General features: G+C 36.2%; 1 protein-coding gene across 3 annotated transcripts in view; it reads left to right on the forward strand.

Annotated features, from left to right (window-relative positions):
• The window catches only part of edil3a (EGF-like repeats and discoidin I-like domains 3a), a 194,137-nt gene that overhangs the window by 120,220 nt on the left and 50,366 nt on the right, over positions 1-23,551 (forward strand). For all 3 annotated transcript variants that reach the window (XM_053610232.1, XM_053610233.1, XM_053610234.1), the window contains 2 exons: positions 122-235; positions 21,488-21,669. In XM_053610232.1, coding sequence (XP_053466207.1) covers positions 122-235; positions 21,488-21,669 — 296 coding nt within the window. The remainder of the gene's footprint in view (positions 1-121; positions 236-21,487; positions 21,670-23,551) is intronic.

Here is a 23,551-nt window from a genome sequence, read left to right on the forward strand (position 1 = left end):
AGAGGCAAATATCAAATAACAAACAGAGCAAACTCGATAAACAAGCACCACTAGTGCATTTAAATGAGATGGGTCACTAATTACCTCTGTGGCTAATTCATCGTGCATATGTGTTTTGCAGATGTCAATGAATGTGAAAGGGATCCATGTAAAAATGGAGGAATCTGTACGGATTTGGTGGCCAACTATTCCTGTGAATGCCCAGGCGAATACATGGGAAGAAACTGTCAGTATAGTAAGTATATAACTTTTTTTCTGAATTCTAATTTGCTGAAAACCATGTTTGCCCCGTCTTAATTTTTTCCTCATTTCTAATAATAGTTCCAAAAACACTCTATTAAACAAGCAGGTTATTCGGTCAGATTTCCCAAATGAAATACATACAGTCATGTGCATGTTTACTTAAACAGACAGTGAGGACAGTTAAGCTGGCACATTCCCCATCGACAAACTGCAATCATCATGTTGACAGTTCCATCAAGACAAACATATTCGACAGCAAGGTCATGTGCTGCTATTATAACACAAACTGATGAAGAGAACTGAAATAACTATTAAACTGTGACCTTCAGCAAAGTTATAACTAGGGGTGCAAGGATCAGATGATTTGGATCGATGCATCTATTTACCAGCCAATGACTGAAATGAATTGAGCCAACAATAATAAATTGATCATTCTTGATTATAATGGCAGCAGGCCACGTGCTTTGCCTATAACTCTGACAATTTGAAAATAGTCCTTCTTTATGTGAATTAATGGTATGCCTACCCCAGATTCTGAACAAAGTTGGTCACCTATTGATCGGAGGCTACTAAATAATATTATAAGAGTTATAGTGAAATATCAAATCATTGCTTTTAGAATCAAAATTGTATCATCTTACTATATCACTCCTAGTTATAACATGGCTAAAGGGGTTAAGGACAAAACACTGTCATTTAATCATATGATGTGATAAATAATACTATGTTAGATATAATGATGTTAATGATAATGATATTAGGTATAATTAGGTATTACATTAGAGGTATTAGAGGGTTTAAAACTGGATCAAAATCAATGAGAATGGAGGAAAAAGAGAAAACTTTTGAAAATATATTAAATAGTTTTACTGTTATTTTGTATAATATGTATTGTAGGGTTCTTATGTTAACTTAGCCCGCTGGTCTCCTATAACCAAAGACGGAAATAGGTGCAGTCGAAGGTTAAATGCGTGCTTTTGCTTTATGATTTAAATATCTGACTTCAATACATTTAATTAATTATAAGACTCCAATTGATATTAACTGCTAACTTATTTATCTGACTCCAAAGAATGATCTTCTAGTTACTGCTAGATGTGAAATATCTCAGTGTTCAGATTATATTTAATCTAAAACAGTTTCATGCTAAGCCTATAAAATATGGTTCCTACAACAGAGGCTTTTAAATAGCCTGTAATAAACTATTATTTTGTCAGATCAGAGGTTTATATCGACGTGCAAGCCTAGGCCTTTCCTATATACTGTACTTGTCAGAGGTTTTATTTAAACTGGCAAGTATTAGACTTTTATATTAGCTTGTCAGAGGTCGCTTTCAAATGTGTCTAACATACTAAAAGTTTAGCTTAGGAAACAATTTCTAATAAGCATAAAAATCATGCAAGTCATGCACTTTTACTTTTACATACATTCATACAGAAGAACTACAGAGTATTTGGAGTAATGAATGGGTTTATTGTGCAAAACACAAATGAATGATCTACAGAAAACAGAAACAAAGACATAGGATGCGTGGTGTTAAAGCATCTCTGATAGTAAAAGCCCCTGATGGTCAAGGCTGCAATCTGTATTGTAATAATATACCCCTGAGCTTCTTTGAAGTGTATCAATGACCAGAGTACCAAATGATAGAGACACAATATGTTTTATGGCAGGATGGACCCCCAGCTAGATAGCTCACCATAAGGAACAGTATGTTAATAAATTCCTGAGAATGCGTCGATGGGAACAAAGGCAAAAGGTCTCCGATTCAGATCAGGTGGTGCCAGAATGCACATGTATGGGTGTGGGTGTGTGCGTATGGGAAGAAAGAACACACATTGCAACATATACTGTAAATGTTTCCTAAACCTATATGATATTTATGATGTCGCCACATTGCTCACCATGAAATATGGATTAGATTGATACCAAACATGCCCTGAGGAATACTGTAATTAAACACATTTTACATGACCAACTTAAATCCACATGGTCTCTGAAACACATTTCTGAATCAAATTACTGCCACAATTTATACATTTACTACAGTATAAATAGAGAGGGTGACAAACAATTCCAATGTTGTAAACAACATAAAGAAATCTTCAATATGTGCATTGGGCATTAATCATTTTCAGCCAAACAGATGTAACCATATGGCTTACAGGGCTTTATTTTTTCTCCAATATATACTTGTATGTTATAATTGTGGCTTGAAATTATTAACATTACATGGAATGAAAACAAAAACCTAAAATTAATGAAAATGTTCATTGAACAAAATCACTCAAAATTGTTCCAGAATAAAAACAATATTTTAAAAAGTGCTTAACTGTTAATGACATTATTTTTCAGTTTCAGTGTAATTTCAAGAAAGCACAGCTAAACCTAAACTTTTTTCCACAATAGGCCTAAATTCCTGTCCAGAATTAATCACTTCCTGCACACTTGGCTACAGGAAAATCTGTGTAGAAAGTAATTTTTCCTACAACTCTACAAACCACAAATTACATTGCGAAGGTGAAAGATGCTCTGATGTAATATCTGGCAATTAGGATGGTACTCTGCAGCATCATATTTAAAAAAAAACATGCTTTAATTTATGTACAAGACTGCAAAGGTGAGCTTTTAACAAACATTAGTGCTTAGAGGGTGACTAATAGCCGAATAACTTTGACCATATATAAAGAACATTATTAACTGTTATGTTATTTTGTTCTAACTGTTTTTTCGGAATGAACGAAAATGGAAAACAAATAAATCGTTTCTAATCCCTGATCAGGACAGTAACTAGCTATGACGACACAGATGTTAGTTTCAGAAGCTTTTTATTTTTTATTTATTTATGTAGTTTATTGTATTTTTCTTTATTTTTTTACTCTCTTGTAGTCTATACCAAATTGTCAAATTCAATATGGAAACAGCATTGTTCTATTAGTGTATTGCACAATGTAGTGTCCAGTGAGGAAAAACATCCACCCAATCAGCATTTATGATGGGTACTCAACTGTCCTCTAAGCATCTGAGGAGGACACTTTAAGTTCACCCACAGACCTAATCAACCATTAAGTTTAGCTCTCACGTGATGCTATGCTTTCTTGTCAAGTGGCTGTAATGATCCATGAAGAAAACAAATTATATGATCGAAAAGACTGAAATTTTTACTTCTGAATCATAAACAACGCAAAACAATATGCATTTTCGTCTGTATAAAAATAACAGATATTTAATATTGTAAACAAAATGTGCTACATGTTCACCATATCATAATCTATATTAGCTCTCAAAAGATTTGATTAAGAATACAAAGTGTCTGCCCTGGGTACATGATTTACTGAAACCTATTGAGCTCTGTAGAAAAATAGAGCTCCAAAGTCAGTTAAAATGGCCGGTTTCCGGGACCTTTGTTGTTCTTTGAAAGCTATTGATGAACTCTTTTTAACCATTATAATGCGTTTGTGTAAGCATATAAAGTATAATGTGTGTTGGTCCTTGCAATCTGGAGCTATCAGGCTATCAGGCTATCAGACAAATGCAGATCTCGCAGGCTGTCCCTGAAAGACTGCGATCAAGTGACCAGCATGCTCTCTATATCCATTATATGCTCTCTCTATATATATATCTCTCCATGGGTTTCGCAGATTGGGGTCTCTGGTGTTCAAACAGTGCAACTGCATTCATGAATAATAAATATAATGCTGATTTGCATGATGTGAATTGCACATTTCCACAATACACATCATCACATTTTTGCATCGTGTCAGGATGTATCAACGCACCTCTAGTAGATATAGTTAATGTCTGGGGGAATAGATGATTTAGGTTACTGACGGGAAGTCGGTTCTATGTGTAACAAGAGCCTCATACATCTGTGTGTGTACAGTATGTGCACTTGCAAATTCATATTTTTTAGTTTGCAGCACAGTATGCTGAATACGTTTCCATATGTTCCCAAGTTCACCAAATACACCCAATCCTTTAAGGCACAGTACTAGAGTATGATCATATTCCGTTATGGCACAGTACTAGAGTATGATCATATTTCGACTATACTTTTTTGTAAAACACTTGCAAAACGAGTAGGCATTTTCCGTTGAGAGAAAAAAAAGCAGAACAGAATGGTTCAGAATAAAACTGACCAAAAACCCTATAAGGCAGATTAGTAATGTTTTTCTGCACTTCTAAAATCGATTATGTGTAAATTCCATCAGCCGTTTAACTCTTTTGTCAAGTGCCTGCCATCTGCTTCTCTGTGTGTAGCTGTTTGGCCCATCAGATCATTTGCATGGTACAAGCTGAAGTATGTGTCTGATTGTTGTTCCATAGCGTAGGTAATGTGTCTTGCTCGTGAGAATGAACAATGCAAATGCAGAGGTTAAAAATGGAATCTGGGCCTTAAAAAAGTTAAAAAAGTGTATCTAGGCCTAAAGGACTAGCATTCTTAATCTATGAGTATAGCTGATAATATAATAGGATTCAATTAGAATTGTCAAACTTATGTACAGATTCCATTAATGAATTGGAAAATATATATATATATATATATATATATATATATATATATATATATATATATATATATATGAATATATTTTAATGGTGAAAAAATTACTTATTTGAAATTAAACACCTCCTTGTAATTATATAATATGAATTAAACTTATTTAAACACATCTCTGGTTGCTGCTAGACCTGTGTCACTATTCTGGTTGTTTTTAAATTAATTGCAGTATACAACTAACAGCCTTTCTACCTATGAATGAAAATGTCACTCCAATTTGCTTTGACATTTAATCTTGGACTGCATACTATGGCTAGCCTGAGCATATTGTCAGAATGTTTGCATATTTGTGTTTTCTTCTCGGTAGTACAGCTTTTGAAATCAAATAGATATGTTTTGCCCTAACATTATGATTCTGCTATACATAGTGTATGCAGTCGTGACTGCACTGCATAGCCCTGAGTACAAATTAGAATCTAAGTGCAACCATGTAAAGATTAGGACAGAAAACCATTAAATCCTTTTGAGGCCAAGTCTTTACTTCAACTATTTAGCTTCCTTCCTGCTTCAGGCCAGTGATTAGACTTTATTTTCTAGAAGAAGGAAGTACTTTTTTGGCAAATGTTGAGCATGTGAAAAGAAAAGACAACACAAAAACTAGTTTTTATAAAACTTTCGCTCAAGACCAAGACCCTATTTAACAAGACCAAGACAAGTCCAAGCATAAATGTCAATAAGTCTAACACAAATCCAAGTCAATATAGAGAAAATGTTGAGAGTGGACTTGAGTACTATAGCTTTCGCAAATTGTTTCTATACATAGAAAATACAATAAAGAGCAGTAAACTGTATGAAGATTTAAGCATTAAAATCTTTAAAATAATGCATAAATTATTTAATACAAGTAAGTACATCACTGTGCAACTTATAGGAAAGAATTTGGCTTTCACTATTGTATCAGAAATACCAGAATAGCTTCTGAAAATATTAGAAACATGGTCTATTATTTAATAAGGTTTAATATTTAATAAAATACAAAAATATCTTGAACACTAAATCTTTTTTTTTTTCTGCTGACACTCATATGTTATAGTTATTATGCTTTATTTAGTTTTTCTCATATTCTTACCTTATATTTAAGGTTTCACCTGTTCCTGCTTCTACTGATGTTAAAGAAAGACCATATCCAGCCCCTACTCAGATAAGGCATATGTGATCTTCATAAATCAGGCTTTGTTGCTGCAGAAAGTTTGGGCGATACTGTAATAATAAAGAAAATGAGCATACGGATATGTAGAATAGCTTACAGACCATCTGGCTGTGCTAATATCTTTCTAAACTCCAATATCATCCTGAAGACATTGCTCAAGTGGTATTTTGGGTAACTGTGAATATCCTCTCAGTGAACACACTTGGGAGTGGAAAAGTGGGCCCAGGTGTGTATTTTTGTGTCTTTGCAAAAAAGAGAGAGGGTGGGTAAGAGAGAGAGAGAGAGATAGAGATAGAGGGGGGGGGGGGGGGGAGAGAGAGAGAGAGAGAGAGAGAGAGAATCATGACAAAATATTGAGTTGTTCCTGTGAAAACTCTGTTGGTGTTCTTCCCTACCACATGCAGTCAGGCAGAAAGCAATCTCCTGTTCCCTCACTTCACACTATTCTATTCATTATCTCAGTCTGCAGTAGAGTGCAGACTCTATTTTTAAAGGGCCATCTTCCAGAGTTTACCTATTTGTACAACAGTAATTCAGTAACGTAAAGTAAGTAAAGGAAAGTTTGAAATTATAACTTAACTTTGTTACTTTAACATTTTATCTTCACTCTAATACCCTCAGCAGCATTGTAGGATTAGAAACCGATTTAAAAAAATCTGATATATGTCCATCTATGTAGGTATATCAAATATGATCAAGCATTATTTCCAAACATATGTGTATATATATATACGCAAAGATGGTTAACACAGATATATGAATGCATATACTGTATGATACATATGTGAAATATACATTATATGGACAAAGCTGTCTTGCTGTGGTGTAACAAACCATCCTATGCTAATATAAACAGGAGATAATGTTCAGAATGAACTAGTTACTTAATGCTAGCTAGATAATTAGCTTTGGTTGAAGGGAAAAGTGCTGCTCTGCTCTAATTTCACACTGTAGTCACCACCTTACAGGCTTTCCCTGAGGCATCCTCATGCTAACTCTGACTGGCTAGCTAGCATCCAAATATCCCTACTACCCTACTATACAGTAGGTGAAAAGCAGTACTGCATCAGTGGCAGAGGAGTCGGTACTTGATCGAATGCAGTACATACTGTCACAGTATGTGATTTCGGATGCAGCCATTGTATAAAGAACAAGACTTTAAGACCTAGTCATGATTGGATGCCCAGTTGATGCAGTGTTGTTCAATATGAATGTGAAAATCACCAACACCTCCCAATAAATGTCTAGCATGAGTTCTCTAGCTAATTGTTGGCTGACCATCATCTACCATTCACTAGCTTCCAAATATATATATATATATATATATATATATATATATATATATATATATATATATATATATATATATATATATATATATAGTGGAAATTTTCCTCTTACTCCCATTTGTTTTCGCTCTCTCACTCTCTCTCTCTCCGGATTGGCTGCTGGCCATCATGTGTCAGAGTGTAATCAGACTTTTTCTGTGCCTAAATCTGAGGCATTAAACTGATTGAGGTATCCAATCTGGTATATGATGTACTAGTACAAATTTCATGAGAATTCCGACCCAACACTCCGCTGACACAGTGCTGACTGTGAATTACTATTATGGGATCATCAAGGCATCTCACAGCAGCTCAGGAACATCAGATTATGAGTATTTTTCTCTCTCCTGGTGCCCTTTTACTCATTTAAAAAATCCTAGCTTCATGATTTGTTTTGCATAGGAATTCTACAGCAACATTTTAAAAAATTGGCCATGCACAAATCACAAAGTATGCACAGTTTTTGAATTATAACAATATTAATGTTGTACATACTTATGTGCTTCTATCTAAATATTTCAGAAATTATAAGCAAACATCAGTCATGTAGTTATGTTAAGGCAACTACAAACAAAATTTTTTTAAATAAATTTTTATTCTGTTTTTTTTTATATTATTTTTTTATCATACTTTATAGTAGATTCCCTGACAACATTTATACTTTTTCTCTTTCTTTTCTGCTAAATTCTTGCTTTTTTATTTCTAGAGTTTCAATTTATGTTTTGTTGTGTATGCTTTCTCACCTTCTCCCATCATTAGCTCTGTCTTAGCTTCTGGCCCAGCAGTCTGAGCTTGATGACTGCTCTAATTTGCGGAGGCTATAGCTCAGCCTGCTGGGAAACGGGTTTGGCTGTCATGGCAGCACTGTGCTGTCTTTAGGGATGACTGCTGACTTGTGTGGCGAGGTCAGTGTGAGAGCGTCTCACACAGCTCCTCACTAAAGATCATCATCTGCAGAGGGGAAACGTCAACACTGAGCCTCGGCTGGGAAAATAAATCTGCGGTGATAAGGAACATATTCCCGAAAGGCTTGTATTTCATGACTTGCTTATGTTATTTGGGATTGCTGATGCAGTGGTGTTTGGAACCCCAATTTCTTGAGTTATATTTAGTTTATAAATATTGAAATACTACAAAAATATCAAGTAACTGCCCTAAAACTGTAGAATTTAAAGTTAAGGACTGATATTGAGTTATAGTGTATAAGCTATACTACTTCACCTTAATGCAACTTATTTTTAAAACAGGTATAAGATGGCAACATTGTTTGTAGGGTACCAACACTGGGCCTTCATCAGACATTTTAAGTATTACATAAGTATTTTAGAAAGCAATAGTGGAGGATTTATGTAAGGTTTATGTCAAAACCTTGTGAGATTTTGAAAAAAGAGAGTTTGCTTTGTTTTAAGATGAAAGGGAGAAGAGAAAACAAACTTTAGTGGACTTTTTTTTTTTCTGAAAACTAAAGGCTATGTTACTCTTTTGCACGCATCTCAAGCACAAGTTATAGCATTTTTAAGTCTAGTTAAACCAAAGGTGAAAAGTATGTGCTTACAAGCAGAATATATCCGATACATGCAATAGGATTGTGTTTATTTCGTTACAGCATGTATCTACCCAACAACATGATTAAAGCCTGACGTTCACTGTGTGAGGAAATCACGCTTAACTAGTGAGGATTAACACATCTGTAAGCATACTGACTGCATTTAGCACTGCATTTTTTAAACTGGCTCCTTATATGATGTGATCTTTGCAGGAAGACAGTCTAGCCCTTTATCAAGTGTGTGCACGCGCACACATACACACACACACACACACAAACACACTGGACATGACGAGAAATAACTATCACCTTCTATAAGACTATGCCTTCTATAAAAATGAAAAATAAATACAATGTATAGCCACTCAGTTTGTGAGCTTGCCTAATTTGTCACTCTTTCTTGATGACCCTGAGGACTGTGGTACATGAGTATATATATATATATATACTGCTCTCCACATATTATATTGGTACCCTTGGTAAATATGAGCATAGAAGGCTGTGAGACATGGGGAAAATGGTCTTTGTTGTTTAACCTTTTGATCTTTTGTTAAAAAAAATCACAAAAAAACTCTACTCTCATGGATATCAAACAATTGCAAACAAAACACAGGTTTATCCAAAAATATATCTTTGTTACCTCCCTTTGCCAAGATAACAGCTCTGAGACTTACATGGCAAGGGATCTGAGATAATTCCTCCATACAGAATCTCTCCAGATCCTTCAAATTTTGAGGTCCACGTTGGTGGACTCTCCTCTTCAGTTCACTCCACAGGTTTTCTATGAGTTTCATGTCAGGGGACTGGGATGACTATGGCAGTACCTTAATTTTGTGGTCAGTAAACCATGTTTGTGTTGATTTTGATGTATGTTTTGGATCATTGTCCTGCTGGAAGATCCAACCATAGCCCATTTTAAGCTTTCTGGCAGAGGCAGTCAGGTTTCATTTAATATCTGTTGATATTATGAGGGGTCGCACGGTGGCTTAGTGGTTAGTACATTCGCCTAACACCGCCAGGGTCGGGGGTTCGATTCCCGTGTGTGCGGAGTTTGCATGTTCTCCCATGCGGGGAGACTCCGGTTTACTCCGGGTACTCCGGTTTCCGGTTTCCTCCCCCAGTCCAAAGACATGCATGGTAGGTTGATTGGCATGTCCAAAGTGTCTGTAGAGTATGAATGGGTGATTGTGTGCCCTGCGATGGATTGGCACCCTGTCCAGGGTGTACCCCGCCTTGTGCCCGATGCTCCCTGGGATTGGCTCCAGGTTACCCGTGAAAAGGATAAGCGGTGTAGAAGATGGATGGATGATATTATGAGTATGAGTCCATGATGCCATGTGTCCTAACAAAATGTCCAGGTCCACTGGCAGAAAAACAGCCCCAAAACATTAAAGAGCCACCATCATATTTAACCGTGGGCATGAGGTACTTTTCCATATGGCTACCTCTCTGTGCGCACCAAAACCACCTCTGGTGTTTATTGCCAAAAAGCAATATTTTGGTTTCATCTGACCATAGAACCCGATCCCATTTGAAGTTCCAGTAGTGTCTGGCAAACTGAAGACGCTTGAGTTAAAATACATAAAGACTTCTAATGTTACCTGACAGGTTTTATGTGCTTTGCGTAATTTTTTAATGCTTTATAAATGGTTATTATTCCAGTGCTTAGGGATGTGTTATAATGGTTTATAGCTATAGCTGCTATTCAAATAAAGTATTAGGATCCCTTTGAAAAATGGTGCCCTTTGATATTCACATTGTCATATTGTGTAAAAAAAAAAAAAAAAAAAAAAAGAGATTAGGGAAAAAATTAAAGAAAAATGAACTTGGATATTGGTTTGACATTGTTGAACTCTGAAGCCATGGATTTGCCACAAAGACAAGCCCTGTTGAAAGCATGTTATAAATATAGGTGTTGTAAGTTTATCCCATGGCATTTCTTTGCTTTGATTCCTCACAAATCCAACTTTTGATTGAAGGATAAAACGGGATGAGACGGAACTGTAACACATCTGATTCCTTCAAATAGAGCTCTACAATTGAGATGAATTGGCGGTGAGCTAGTGAGTGCTTTACCTCTGTAAATATTAGCAGTCAGCACCTGGTGTGTGGAGAAAGCAGGGAGCTGTCAAGCTACAAATTGAATTGAAGATGTATATCAACAGAAGGCCCTACGTGCAGCCCTAAACAATCAGAGCACAGCAGGGCAAAAGCTTCGCCATTATTGGATATGCTACAATGCTAATAGACATGGATAGCTCCAACCTCCAACAACATTTTATATTTCCTTTCAAATTATCTATCAGTATGCAAAAATGATTTATGTCTATTTGTAATAGATAATAAAACAAAACTGTTTAGGATAATGGCCACCTAAAACCTCTAAGTGCAAAGCCTCCACCTGTCATATTGTTTTAACATTTCAAGTTAAATGCTTAACTTAGTTAGAACTGTTCATAGTTATATAAAGGCACTTCATGTTCACAACTACTAAATATTCTCAGTAGGTGAAAGAAAATGTTCTAAATTTTTGGACAAATCATAGGCCATTCAACCATGACCTATGCTCTGAAATGAAAGTGATAAAAGTGTTATGATGTTTTCTAGTGACAAGTCTATATAATAGTATCTATATAATAGATTTAGATTTTGATGACGGAGTTGTCTGCTTCCAGTATTCCTTCTGTGCTTCTGTCTTTTAATGCATTTCAGTACATTAGTGGATGGGTCTTAAAACAAGATGTTTTATAAAGTATATCTGCTGTTCAGTTGGAGACACAAGTCATTTGCTACGGAAACCCTAAACAACCATGCATTGTTTTCTTTCTTTTTTTCTTGTGATCTTGACTTAATTTTCTCATGATCTAGACATACAAAAATTTGTTTTCTCATGATTTCGACGTAATTTTCTCATGATCTTGTGAAAAAAGCTGTTTTCTCACAACGTAATTTTATCATGAGAGAATCTCATGTCTTGTGAACGGGACTGGTGTTGCAGGCATGTTGGTGTCTTTGCCATCGATGTCATAAATTTTATAATTGTCCTCTGTAGAGATGGACTCGGGGTGTGCCCTTCCCAAGTCTCGGACACTAATGTGGACGTTGTCAGTCACTGACACATAGAGCTATTTCAGCTTGAGTGAATCCCTGATCAAAGTAAAAACAAATTTGTTCATCCACGATGCTGCAGGATCACGCTAAGCTTTTGCCGCCTCCAGAACAGTGTTGTTATGGGGAGCACACAGAAAAATTACACCATAATCACACGAAAACAACTTTTGTTATGTCGAGATCACAAGAAAATGAAGTTGTGAACACAATTAAACAAAGAAAATATAATAATAATAATGCATGGCCTCTTAGGGCTTCCGTAATTTGCTCCTTAATAACAACTTAACTTAATAACATGCCAGCAAACTAGGCAGAAAATCTCAACTGCTTGGCAGGACATATCACTGTTCTGGTTATGTATCTATGTAACTCCCTATGAAGCAGACTTTAGGTATAAAACTGTAATAATTATGATCAAAACATATTTTAATATCGATAAATCTGAACTCTACAAGAACAAAGAAAACTAGAGTAGATAGCCCAAAGAAAAGCCAGGTTACTACAGGTAACAGTTACTGCTGTCATTAAAAACACAATTACTTTTGTTTCTAAATATAGCATCAAACATCATATTTGATCAAAATGACTTGTTGCGCTTCCTTTCTATCACGCGCTGTTTGATTGACGCGCATGCGTGGACTCGTGCTCATTCAGTGAAGTTTATTGGAGACTCACTCGCTGTCAGGACGAGACTTTATGTCAAATGGAAATACTGGCATGAATTTCTAACATTTATAGATTAAGGTTATAAACGTAAAAATGTCATTTCTGCACTGAAGAAAACATGTCTGGAACACATTAAACAGCACACGCATCTGTCGCAGCATCTGACACAACAAGCCACGTTAATACACTTACGAGCTTGTTTGAAGCGCTTAATATAAAACACTCTTATGTTTTGAATGACCTGGATCATGCAGTTTTCCCACAGCAGCTCACTCTGTGACCTCCGCTGTTTTTCAGATGTGTTTTATTCATAGAAATGCATTTTTCACCATTGTGAAGTGACGTCACTGATGAGGGGTTAATCCACAGTGATGTCACAGACCCATAATGAAATTCACTGTCCATTATTTTAATTATTGATTATTATTGATTAGATGTTGCAGCCCTATATGTCAGTAATGACCTTTCGCATTTTTCCAAACACAGTGATGAAAGTATTTTTTTATAATATATTCCAGCAGAAAGAAACAAGGTTAATCTTTGTTTGCAGTGCTCTTCTACAGTATCTGGTTTCATTGCATGGACATTGTAAGAAGAAAAAACAATCAAAAGCTCTTATTCCAGTAAAGCAGTAATGAAACATACACAAAAGCCCTTCAAATTCAGGGTTAAAAACTTAACAATATATAAAATCTCAAGCAACAGCCACCACCAATTTTTGAACATGAAGATACACTCTTAGGTACAGTTTTCTGTCTGTTTAAAATGAAACCCTAATGTGTTTTCCTCTTTGGTGCAGTTCAATTGCGTAGATGAGAACACAGCAATTGAACTCAGGTGCGGACCAAAACAACTGGTCCAAGATCATCTCCATGAGGCAGTCTCAGTAGGGTTCCAAACAAACTCTAGTGCAGTTCGATTGCAGTGAGAAAGTGATTCGATTCTGAATCAGCCCAAATACAGGAAAGGAACCAAACATGCCGTGCATACTTGGATGCGGACGACATTTATCTGTAGATGTGAGCTGATAAACTGAGACGCAAGGTGTAAACTGAGCCAGAGGATGGAGCTAAGTGCTGGAGAAATGTGATGTTACGTGAGATTGGGACTGACGAACAAAAAGAGACAAATAAACAGTAGATGCAATACAAAAATTGTTTTATACTTGTACGTTCTATAATTATCTAGTAATAAATATAGTTTGTGTGTGTGTGTGTTGATTCCCGCTTCCATCTTGTGTATATGGAGTTTGCATGATCTCCCTGTGCTTCTTGAGTTTCCTCTGGGTTCTCCGGTTTCCTCCCCCAGTCCAAAGATATGTTCTGTAGGTTGATTTGCATCTTTAAATTGTTGGTAGTGTGTAGTGTCCCACGACCCTGTGTAGAATAAGCAGTACAGAAAATGGATAGATGGATATATGGATGGATGGATGGGTATTTATTGTGGCTACAGTACATGATCTCTGTGTTCAAGTGATTCTTTATAATTGTTCTACATGCACTTCACAGAGTTTTGTTACTTTGTCATATTGAGGTTCTAAGCATGAGTTTTCAGTCCTAGATGATCATTGGCTAATACTTTATTGCTTTGGGGTTTGTTAAATTATATTCAGTGAGAAAACAAGCCAAACCAAATAACAAGTGAACCAAAAGTATAGTTTTCATTCTGATTCGGACTAATAATGTAGGCGTGAAAGAGTCCTTAGTGCTAAAGAGCCTGAGGTCTCGGCCTCAAAGGTTCCACCCACAGCTCACAGAGTGTCTGGTATCTTTTGTTGTACTATAATGCTGGTAAATTCTCCAATCTAATTGGTCAGAAGTTGTTAATTAACTTTTACAGCATAGCTCTGATAGTAGTGTAATTGAAAATATTTTTTTTTTTACATAAGAAAGTATTACATAAGAGGGGTAAAACACTTAAGGATGCTTTATTACTTACATATCATTTAGCTGGACAGGAGCTACAGAATCTTGAAGTTTATAATCTGGGATATTGAGCTTCTTCAGAGAAAAAAACTTGCCATCATGTAATTTATGTCAAGATGATTCATGAGTTCCTAAGCCCAATCACATTCTCTTTTGGAAAGTTCTCATTCATAACTTTTTTTTAATAAAGTGTAAATGTGATATCAGACGTATGAACCTTATTTTCTCTGCAGCAGCAACAATTGAACCATTTGGTGTGGAAGCTTGTTAGACTTCAGCTGTGTGAAAGCAGCTGTGGAGGTGTAAACATTCCAGCCAACCAGATCACATCAGATCAAAACCACACAGAGACATTCATTGTGTGACCTTAGTATTAAAATTTCTATGTTTCATTCCTAACCCAGATCCAATCTTAGAAAACTAAAGTAGCATTTTTTAAAGCAGTATTAACAGAAATATCATTAGTGGGTGTGGCTGATGGTGTGAGAATCTGTTGATCTGAATGCTAGTTGACCACTGGACAAAAAGCAAATAAACAAGCAAATAGATTTTTTTTAACCTTATTCTTTTTTATCATGCAGATTTTTTTTTTTTTTTACATTTGCATCTATTTTATATTTTGATATCAGATGTTCTCTTTTCTTCTCCATACATTCACATATAATAACAGTAGTACTATTAGAAATTTCACCTTCCTAATTTTCCCTGCTGCCCAGGTGTCTCGTCATTGCTTTTGTTTGGGTGCTGTGTCAAAACACATGTTCATTAGCCACCACTCTCCCTAGGTCCTTGTTATTTTTCCATGCCTTGATCTTGGTTGGATTCACATTATGGCAGTGACCTGCAAGGCATTAGCACAGTGTGTTCCTGAGACACACAAATGACTGTTATTGATGAATCCTGAAAAAAAAGAGACTGACATTTGGTGGTCAGTGTATTCACTAAAAAAGTTCATTAAATGTGTGCATGCAGTCAAAAATAATAATAAAGTGATTCATATACACAGAAGTCCACAGGTCGTGTGTTATTTTTGCTCTGCAATGTGTTTTATTAGTGGTCCAATCGTGTTTCACTTTGCAACTTTTTCTAATGGGTCTTGGTAGTGACAGTACCATTAATTTTACATCTGAATTAGACTGGTCCTACTTTCACACTAGTGAACGACAAAGTGACATGACCCCTCGATTTTTATGCATGTGCACAAAATGGATCTGAAGTTTTCTCAATTCTATGCAGATCATGTATGATGATAAGGTGACAAATTCAAACTATTGGTTCAAATGATTCCTCAGACCAATCCTGTGGTGCATGTGGTCCAAAGTATCTTCAATTCCCCATTCACAACTTTAGCTCCTACCTGCAATTAGTTCACATTTACTGTTTGATACAGAAAAATGGAAGAAAAACTGAGAACCATGGTTTCATCTTATACTGCTATAAAATGTTTATAATTATATTTTCTTTAGTTTTTTTTTTAAGTTTGAAAAGAAGTATAGTGATTGTTGGTACCTCTGCTGAGTTAGCAGTTAGCTCGCTTTGGTAATCCACTAACAAATCTAGTACAAAGCCTAGCATGTAACATGTAAATCAAACTACCTGTATAAACAAAAGTGGTGTGTATAAATTATATATTGGGCAATAAATGTTGGCTACTACTGTTTCCCAATTAAACTAAAATAAATGCTGAATAGTGCACACAAGAACTACTCCCTACTATGCAAGAAATACACCCTTGCTCAGAAATAAAACCTAGATTGCTGGCACATGCACTTTACACATAGCCAGTACAGTAAGGAAATACCATACTGTAATACAGGATGTCCCCAAAAGTCTCCATATATAGGGGAAATTAACACTTTATAGCAAAATGTGACTGTGTTTACAAAACATACTCTACATGATTGCCATTACTTTGTAAACACACACGGAGTCTTCTGTCCCATATTTTGCACCCAATTTGGCAACAGTGTCATGTGTGATATGCTTGCCATGTTTCCTGTTAAAGTCCATCGCAACCTTGCGAAAGGCTTCCCGATCCATCCATGAGAATGATTTAGATGTGTTCTTCTTATGTCAAAGTCTACATTTAAATCTAAATATAATAACTACATTTTGTATGACATTTGGCTAAAAAGTGTTCATTTTTCCTGTGTATGGAGACTTGTGGTACACCCTGTAGTACAGGAGAGGTTTTGAGAGGCGTTCTGTGTCATCCTATGAATAATTTTGCAAAACAGAACAGCTCTTTCTTAGTACTGTCTCTTTTTTACACTTACATGCACTGCCAAAACCTCTGTGTCTCAATGACATTTTTGACACAGCTGCTAAAAGACATGATGCCGGGAAGTATCACTGGCGCCATTACTGCTCCAGTGAACAAAAATGCTCCTAACGAAATTAAGTCTTAAGTGATTTCATGAGATGGACATTGAAGGTTGCAGAAAAGACACAAACAAGGTTTTTTAGATGCACTATTGCCCAGCTCATTCTCCTTGTGGACAAGAACAAGAGCCACTCAGGTACTGATGCCAAGTATATACACCCCAAAGCACATTGTCTAACAAGCTGAAAAGAGGATAGAAGGCTACACTTTGTAGTATTGATTCAGGGGGTGATCATTTAAATTGTAATTGAATTCTAATTGAAGGAACTTACTGAATTGTAAACAAGGGAACATTAAACAGTCTGGAGATAGTACAAGGAGCACTAAAAAGGTTCCATTTAGCTCAGTCTTTGGTTGAGGAAATCATGTGTCACGTGGAACCCTACAACTGTGGGTTTCCTTTTCAGAAATCAAAAAATGTTCCAGCTTTTAGAAAGTTAGCATTGAGGAACCCTTTTCCCTTAACACACAGACAGAAAATTATAGGCCTTATAAAGCTTTATAGACAGTATCCAATTTTTTCAAGTATTAAATAATTTATAGTAAAGGAGCCAGCTATCTGAGACAGTAAACATAGCAAAGAAGAATAACATAATACAGAACAAAGAAAGTGCAAAGTTATAGAACTTTACAGCTTCTTGGTTCTGTATGCTTGTCTTTGGATCGAACCTAAATGTAGGACATATAATCAAAATCTAATAACAAAAATTTATTTGAGTGAGTTATAACATGTAATAACAAGCAAGTTATCACTTTTGTTGATGAATGGCCATTACTGTAACTATACCCATGTTGAATTTGGTTAGTCTTTAAGTCAAGCCTGCCAAATAGAACAATATTTGTATACCTAGAAATGGCAAAGAGCAGCATTAATTGGTCAGACACACTTTTTCTAGAATCGTCACTTGCCACTGAAGTTAGAAACCACCATTTTGAAAACACTACAACTGGGTCCCAGATTGCACACCATGGTACTAAACAGCATGGAAAAATAGTGCACTAGAAAAGGCGGGGAAAAGCATTAGCAACAAGGCTTGGGGAATCCATGCCATTCATCTTCTGCATACCGCACTGACACCAAGAGCTAATAAATCTGTCAGAGAACCACCACACCATGTAACATCATAGCTCTAATAAAAACAAAGTCTTCTGCACAACCAGAACCTGTAGGGTTAGATTGATTTTATGAATCTTAATGAGAATGAAACCATGAATCACAGGTGCAAATATGTAGATCCAAACAAAGCTCAGGTGGACACTAAAGGACAAGTAATAGACCTAAAAATGTAGATTATAGAATGTGTAAGCAACAGAAATGATAAAATAAAGGGAATTCTATAGTTAAAACCATTTACTGTACAATTAAAAAAAAAAAAAAAATTCTCCAAAATACCACCTTTTATATACTTGAAAACAAATCCATGAATAAATCTACAATGCACTACAGTTTATTGGGAATGAAAGCATGCCAGGGCCACCTTACTGCTTCAGGGTCCATGGTTGGATCCTGAGCTCAGGTTACTGTCTGTGTTGAGTGTCTGTGTATGTTCTCCACAAGGTTTCCTCTGGGTTCCCTGGTTTTCTCCAATCTCCCAAAAATACGCAAGTAGTTGGACTAGTTACTCTAAATTGCCCACAGTTTGAAAGTATGTGTGTATGTGTGCATGGTGCCCTGTGATGGTGTGGTGTCACGTCGAGGGTTTATTCTCATGTCAGACATGTCAAGGATAAAGTGGTTACTGAAGATAAATCAATAAATGAATAATAGCATGCAGTGTAGAACATACCAGACACCTAGAATGATTTTTGTATCAGACTGTACAGAATAATGTTTTTTTTTCTCTCAATTACAGTGGAAATCTGGAAAATCCCATTTGGTTGGCTGCATCCATATAAAACCAATTAGGGGGTAAAAGGTTGATCTGCTTTGTAGCAGATGTTATTATGACACTTTCATAGCACAGGAAATTATTCACCACCCCACAGCCTCCAGGAAAGAACTCCCACTTACCTGGACACTGTTATGTAATGGTACTCGACCAGGGTACTGATAGTTCCTGGTGCAGATAAGGACTGGAATCTTTAAACCAGCATCCCTAATACATGTTAATGACCTTAAGAAACCATTAAAAGCTAAAATAAGTTTATAAATCACTCCATGTTTTTCACAAGGAAAGTCAAAGAACCCTATGAAAGAAAAATAAACTCTTCTGAGACATAGATATATCCTAAAAGCCATTTTTCCAGTGGAAGATTTTTAAAAGAAACCGCCATCTCCTGCCACTGATCACACTCATGATCGAGTGTGCATTTGTTGGCTGGTACAAAGTGTCTGTCATTGATATGCTTGTACAATATGCCAAAACCACTCATCTTCAACAAAATCGCTAAATTTGTGATAGGTTAAGAGCATCACCTTGGAAGACAAGAGCAAGGAAACCATCTCGATGATGATGATGATAGCTTGTCACTGAGTAAAATCTTGGCAGATGGCACTGAGAATCAAATAAGCAAGAGAAGTGTGTTGGGAAACAAGACAGACATGGGTAGTGACTCAGGAGGTGCACGGGAAAATGACAGGTTACGAGTGATGACAATGGACCTGAGAAGATGTCTGTGACTATGTTTACATGGACAGCAATAATCTAATTATTGACCTATTTCTGAATAAGACAATATTGTGATTAAGGTGCTTACATGAGTTGTTTTTAGAAAATTCCTTTCATGTTCCCGTTATACATGTTATGGAACATAGATTGATCAACAGCACACGACATTACATCCCCACGCCACGCCATCCGACGTTCCTCCAGAAATTCACGTATCCACATACAGCCCGTCTTCGTTATGGTACTGTATACAGTTTTGGGTGTTTCGTTTTTAACTTTACAAAAGCTTCAAATGCAGTTAATTATTTGTCATGCTATAAGTGCAAATAGACGACTGCTTGGAGCCATGGGCTGCGTACATGTATTTCACCTACTATATAGGAGGTAAGTACGCAGTTTCGGACGCAGCCGTGCTCTTTTGTTTTCTGTCAAACAGTTGAGCACTGCCGTGTGGATGTGTGCCGTCGCAAAATGCGGCGAAAACTCCCACACGACGTTAATAGTGTGATTAAGGTGTTTAAGATGTCTGTAATGCACTTCAATAATGCAGCTAAAACAGGAATACTCCACACGTCTTAATTCGATTTGTGTTTACTTCGAGTATGACTTTAGTCAGATTAAGGTAATCAATAATCGCTGTTTACATGCAAGTTTCTTAATCAGAGTATCATCTTAATCGGGTTAATATTGTATTATTGTTGTTCATGTAAACGTACTGAGTGTCATTTTTGTACTTTAGCATCACATCACCTGAATGCTGTATGTGCAGCCAGTTTGTATCTTCAGATCAGGATAAGGTCCTTTACACACATAAAAACTGTGGTAGCTAACATAATGTAGTAATATGTGGTGAGCTAGTTACCTAATTATGTGCATTAATACAGATTAAGGAAAACAAACTTTGTAATGTATCATGTTTATGCCCTCAACTAAAATCAACAAGTCATTGGCCATCTTTTTGGCTTGGAGCTGTGGTACTCTTGTCACTAGCTGGTACCTTGGCTATCAATATGACTGCAAGTTTACAGCATGTAGTAAAAGGATAGCTGTATGATATGGAAGTCCTAAGAGGCCATGCATTATAATTTTTTTCTTTCTTGTTTACTCATGATCACGACTTAATCTTTTCGTGATCCCCAAATAACAAAAAGTTGTTTTCTTGTGAGCTTGGCTTAATTTTCTCATGATCTCGACATAACAAAAGGTGTTTTCTCACAATGTGATATCACAAATATCATGCCTTGTGAATTGGACTGGTGTTGCATGCAGGCTGGTGCCTTCACCATCAGTATCATAAATTTAATAATTACCCACTGCAGAGATGGACTTTATCTCCACATTAAAACAGAGTGGTGTCCCAGAGGAGAACCTCACAAAAAAGGAGGAAGTTAAGCTATGTTGTCTTCGACAATAAAGTTGTAGACCTGACAGCCTCCTTCTCAAGTGTCAGACACTACTGTATGTTAAAGTCGTCAATTACTGACAGACATAGAGCTATTTCAGCGTGAGTGAGTCCCTGATCAATGTAAAATCAAATTTGTTCATCCATGATGCTGCATGACCTCTTAGGGCTTCCATAGTATGATTCTTTGCGCTTTATTAAGTGCAATAAAATTAAATAAAACTTTATTTTCCTCAGCATTTCCACATACCTGCATGTATAGAATTCTGAAAGGATCATCTGTTATCCATGCATGCTAGTAAAAACCATTCTACAGTCAGCCAGATCACTCCTCAGCCAATGTGCATAGTGCAGATATAATAACAAAATTTATTTATTTTTCTTGCTGTTAAACCTACTTGTCTAGACACATAATCTGTTTGTCTGCACCTGGGCTATTGATTTGTCCATGTATTAACATAATGTGCTCTCTTAAATACATCTTACATTTTTTTCTTTAACCTTCACATAATTAACATTCAGGGACAGAATGCCCTCAAATATCTTATATTTGTCTTGCCCAGAATGCTCTGGCCCACTCGGTATGGAAGGAGGCATCATCTCCAACCAGCAGATCACCGCCTCCTCCACCCACCGTGCTCTCTTTGGTCTGCAGAAGTGGTACCCCTACTTCGCTCGCCTCAACAAAAAGGGACTGGTGAACGCCTGGACAGCTGCCGAAAATGACAGATGGCCCTGGATCCAGGTAACAGATGCACAAAATGATGCTGGACACTGACAAAGCTGTGTTACTACTGAATAAAAATGACAGTTTAGGATGTGCTTTTATTTTAAGCTTTTAACTTAGGTTAAGGTTAGGGAGGATTAATATTTAATAGTAAAATATTTTCTTATTATATTGTTGTCCTTTAAAGTGCTCACTTTTTTTGCCTTAGAGTTGGTGAGGAATAGCACTTAGGTTTACTACAGATGATCAGAATGAAAGGCTTTGTGTTGACAAAGCCATTGTTTCTTCAAGGCAATACCACAATACCACCTTGGGCAACATTCACCACTTGGATTTGATACCTTAATTCTTTGGCGCTATGCTCAATGTTCACTCAGATTCAACTCTGACCAATTTCACACTAATCTTGTTCGCTCATATAAGATGTAGCAAAGATGTGACACACTAGTTGCAGTGGGGGAGCTGCTAATTATTTTGTTGTCTCAGTATCGAGGGCTATTTAACCCTTCACCACATACCTTGGGTCATACCCATATATACACCCGGGATGTCATCTAGTACCCTCCCTCTCGTTAATTTTTTCACATTAGACCTCCACCTTCTTAGTATTCCTCAATCTATTTATTATCAACAATATATAACAAGAAAAAAATATAAAATTGTCAAATATTGTTTATAATTAATTTATTGTAAAAAGTTTATAGGGTTGCTACTGACCCGAGGTATGTAATAGTGTAAGTATATTTTTCTGCGCAACAATATTGAATCTCTCACGGCTCAATAAGTGCAAGGTCACTTTTATTCCTCAAGGTGGGAATGTTTGGTAAACACTGATGATGTAATGTGTCAATCAACAAAATACTGATCTTGATTATTATGAACACGATAGTAGCCTATCGAGAGTAACGTATCGAATGATCCAGATCCCGAATATGAGCCAGATCCTGAATTTACAGCGCAGAAGGTGCCACATTTATCATAATATTACTTGATAATATTGTTTTAGCCATGAAAATTATATATGATAAACTGACTAATTGGGAAAATATTAAATACTGTAATGATTTTAATTTTGTTATGGTGACTGACATGATTGAATGAAATATAATACTTTCACTATTTTAGCGCTGAAAGTGCTCATTTTCACGGTTTATATATTTTTTTGCCATCTGTTTACTGACAAATAAAATGTCTAAATATAACAAAATAGGCTGTATTTTATTATTTTGTAACTGTTAATAAAATATTAGGACAGTTTAGAAATAAACCTGCGTTAGATATATACTCTGGGTTGCTAATGACCCGAATATGTAATAATAATAATTGGTGAAATATTTATGCATTTAAGGGTTAATATAACCTTCAAGACATAGGAGGACACTAAACTTGTTTTTATCCAATCTAAAATAGGTCTGGAATCAGTCATAATGGCTCTGTGGCTCTCGGATGAGTTTAAAATTGCTGTTACAATAGTCACATGCACCCATTTTCTTGTCCTCTCATCTTCTCTAAAGGATGACCAAAGCCAGAACTTTTTTCCCCTTGTGATTTCGATATGTACTGGATTTTGAAACATGCAGAATTGGGTTGGCTCTTTGAACAATCTTCTGTATGTATTCAGATCCACCTTGACGATGTCTCACCACTTCAAACTCACAGTAAAAATGCTTACTGTCCATACAGTACCCTTGCCTTTGCAGTAAATGAAGCTCAAGACACTGATCATATGTTTGTGCCCTTTTATGCAGCAACATAGACCAATATGTACAGGGTGTCCTTAAATGCTCCATACATAGGTGACTATGTTTGCCAGTACCATGTTGATTGTGCCTTCGACATTGGATGTTTGTGGACGTCCACTTCTCGGATGGTCTGCAACACTTCCAGTCTTTTTGAATTT

This window comes from Ictalurus furcatus, chromosome 22 (genome assembly GCF_023375685.1).
Source record: "Ictalurus furcatus strain D&B chromosome 22, Billie_1.0, whole genome shotgun sequence".
NCBI lineage: Eukaryota > Metazoa > Chordata > Actinopteri > Siluriformes > Ictaluridae > Ictalurus > Ictalurus furcatus.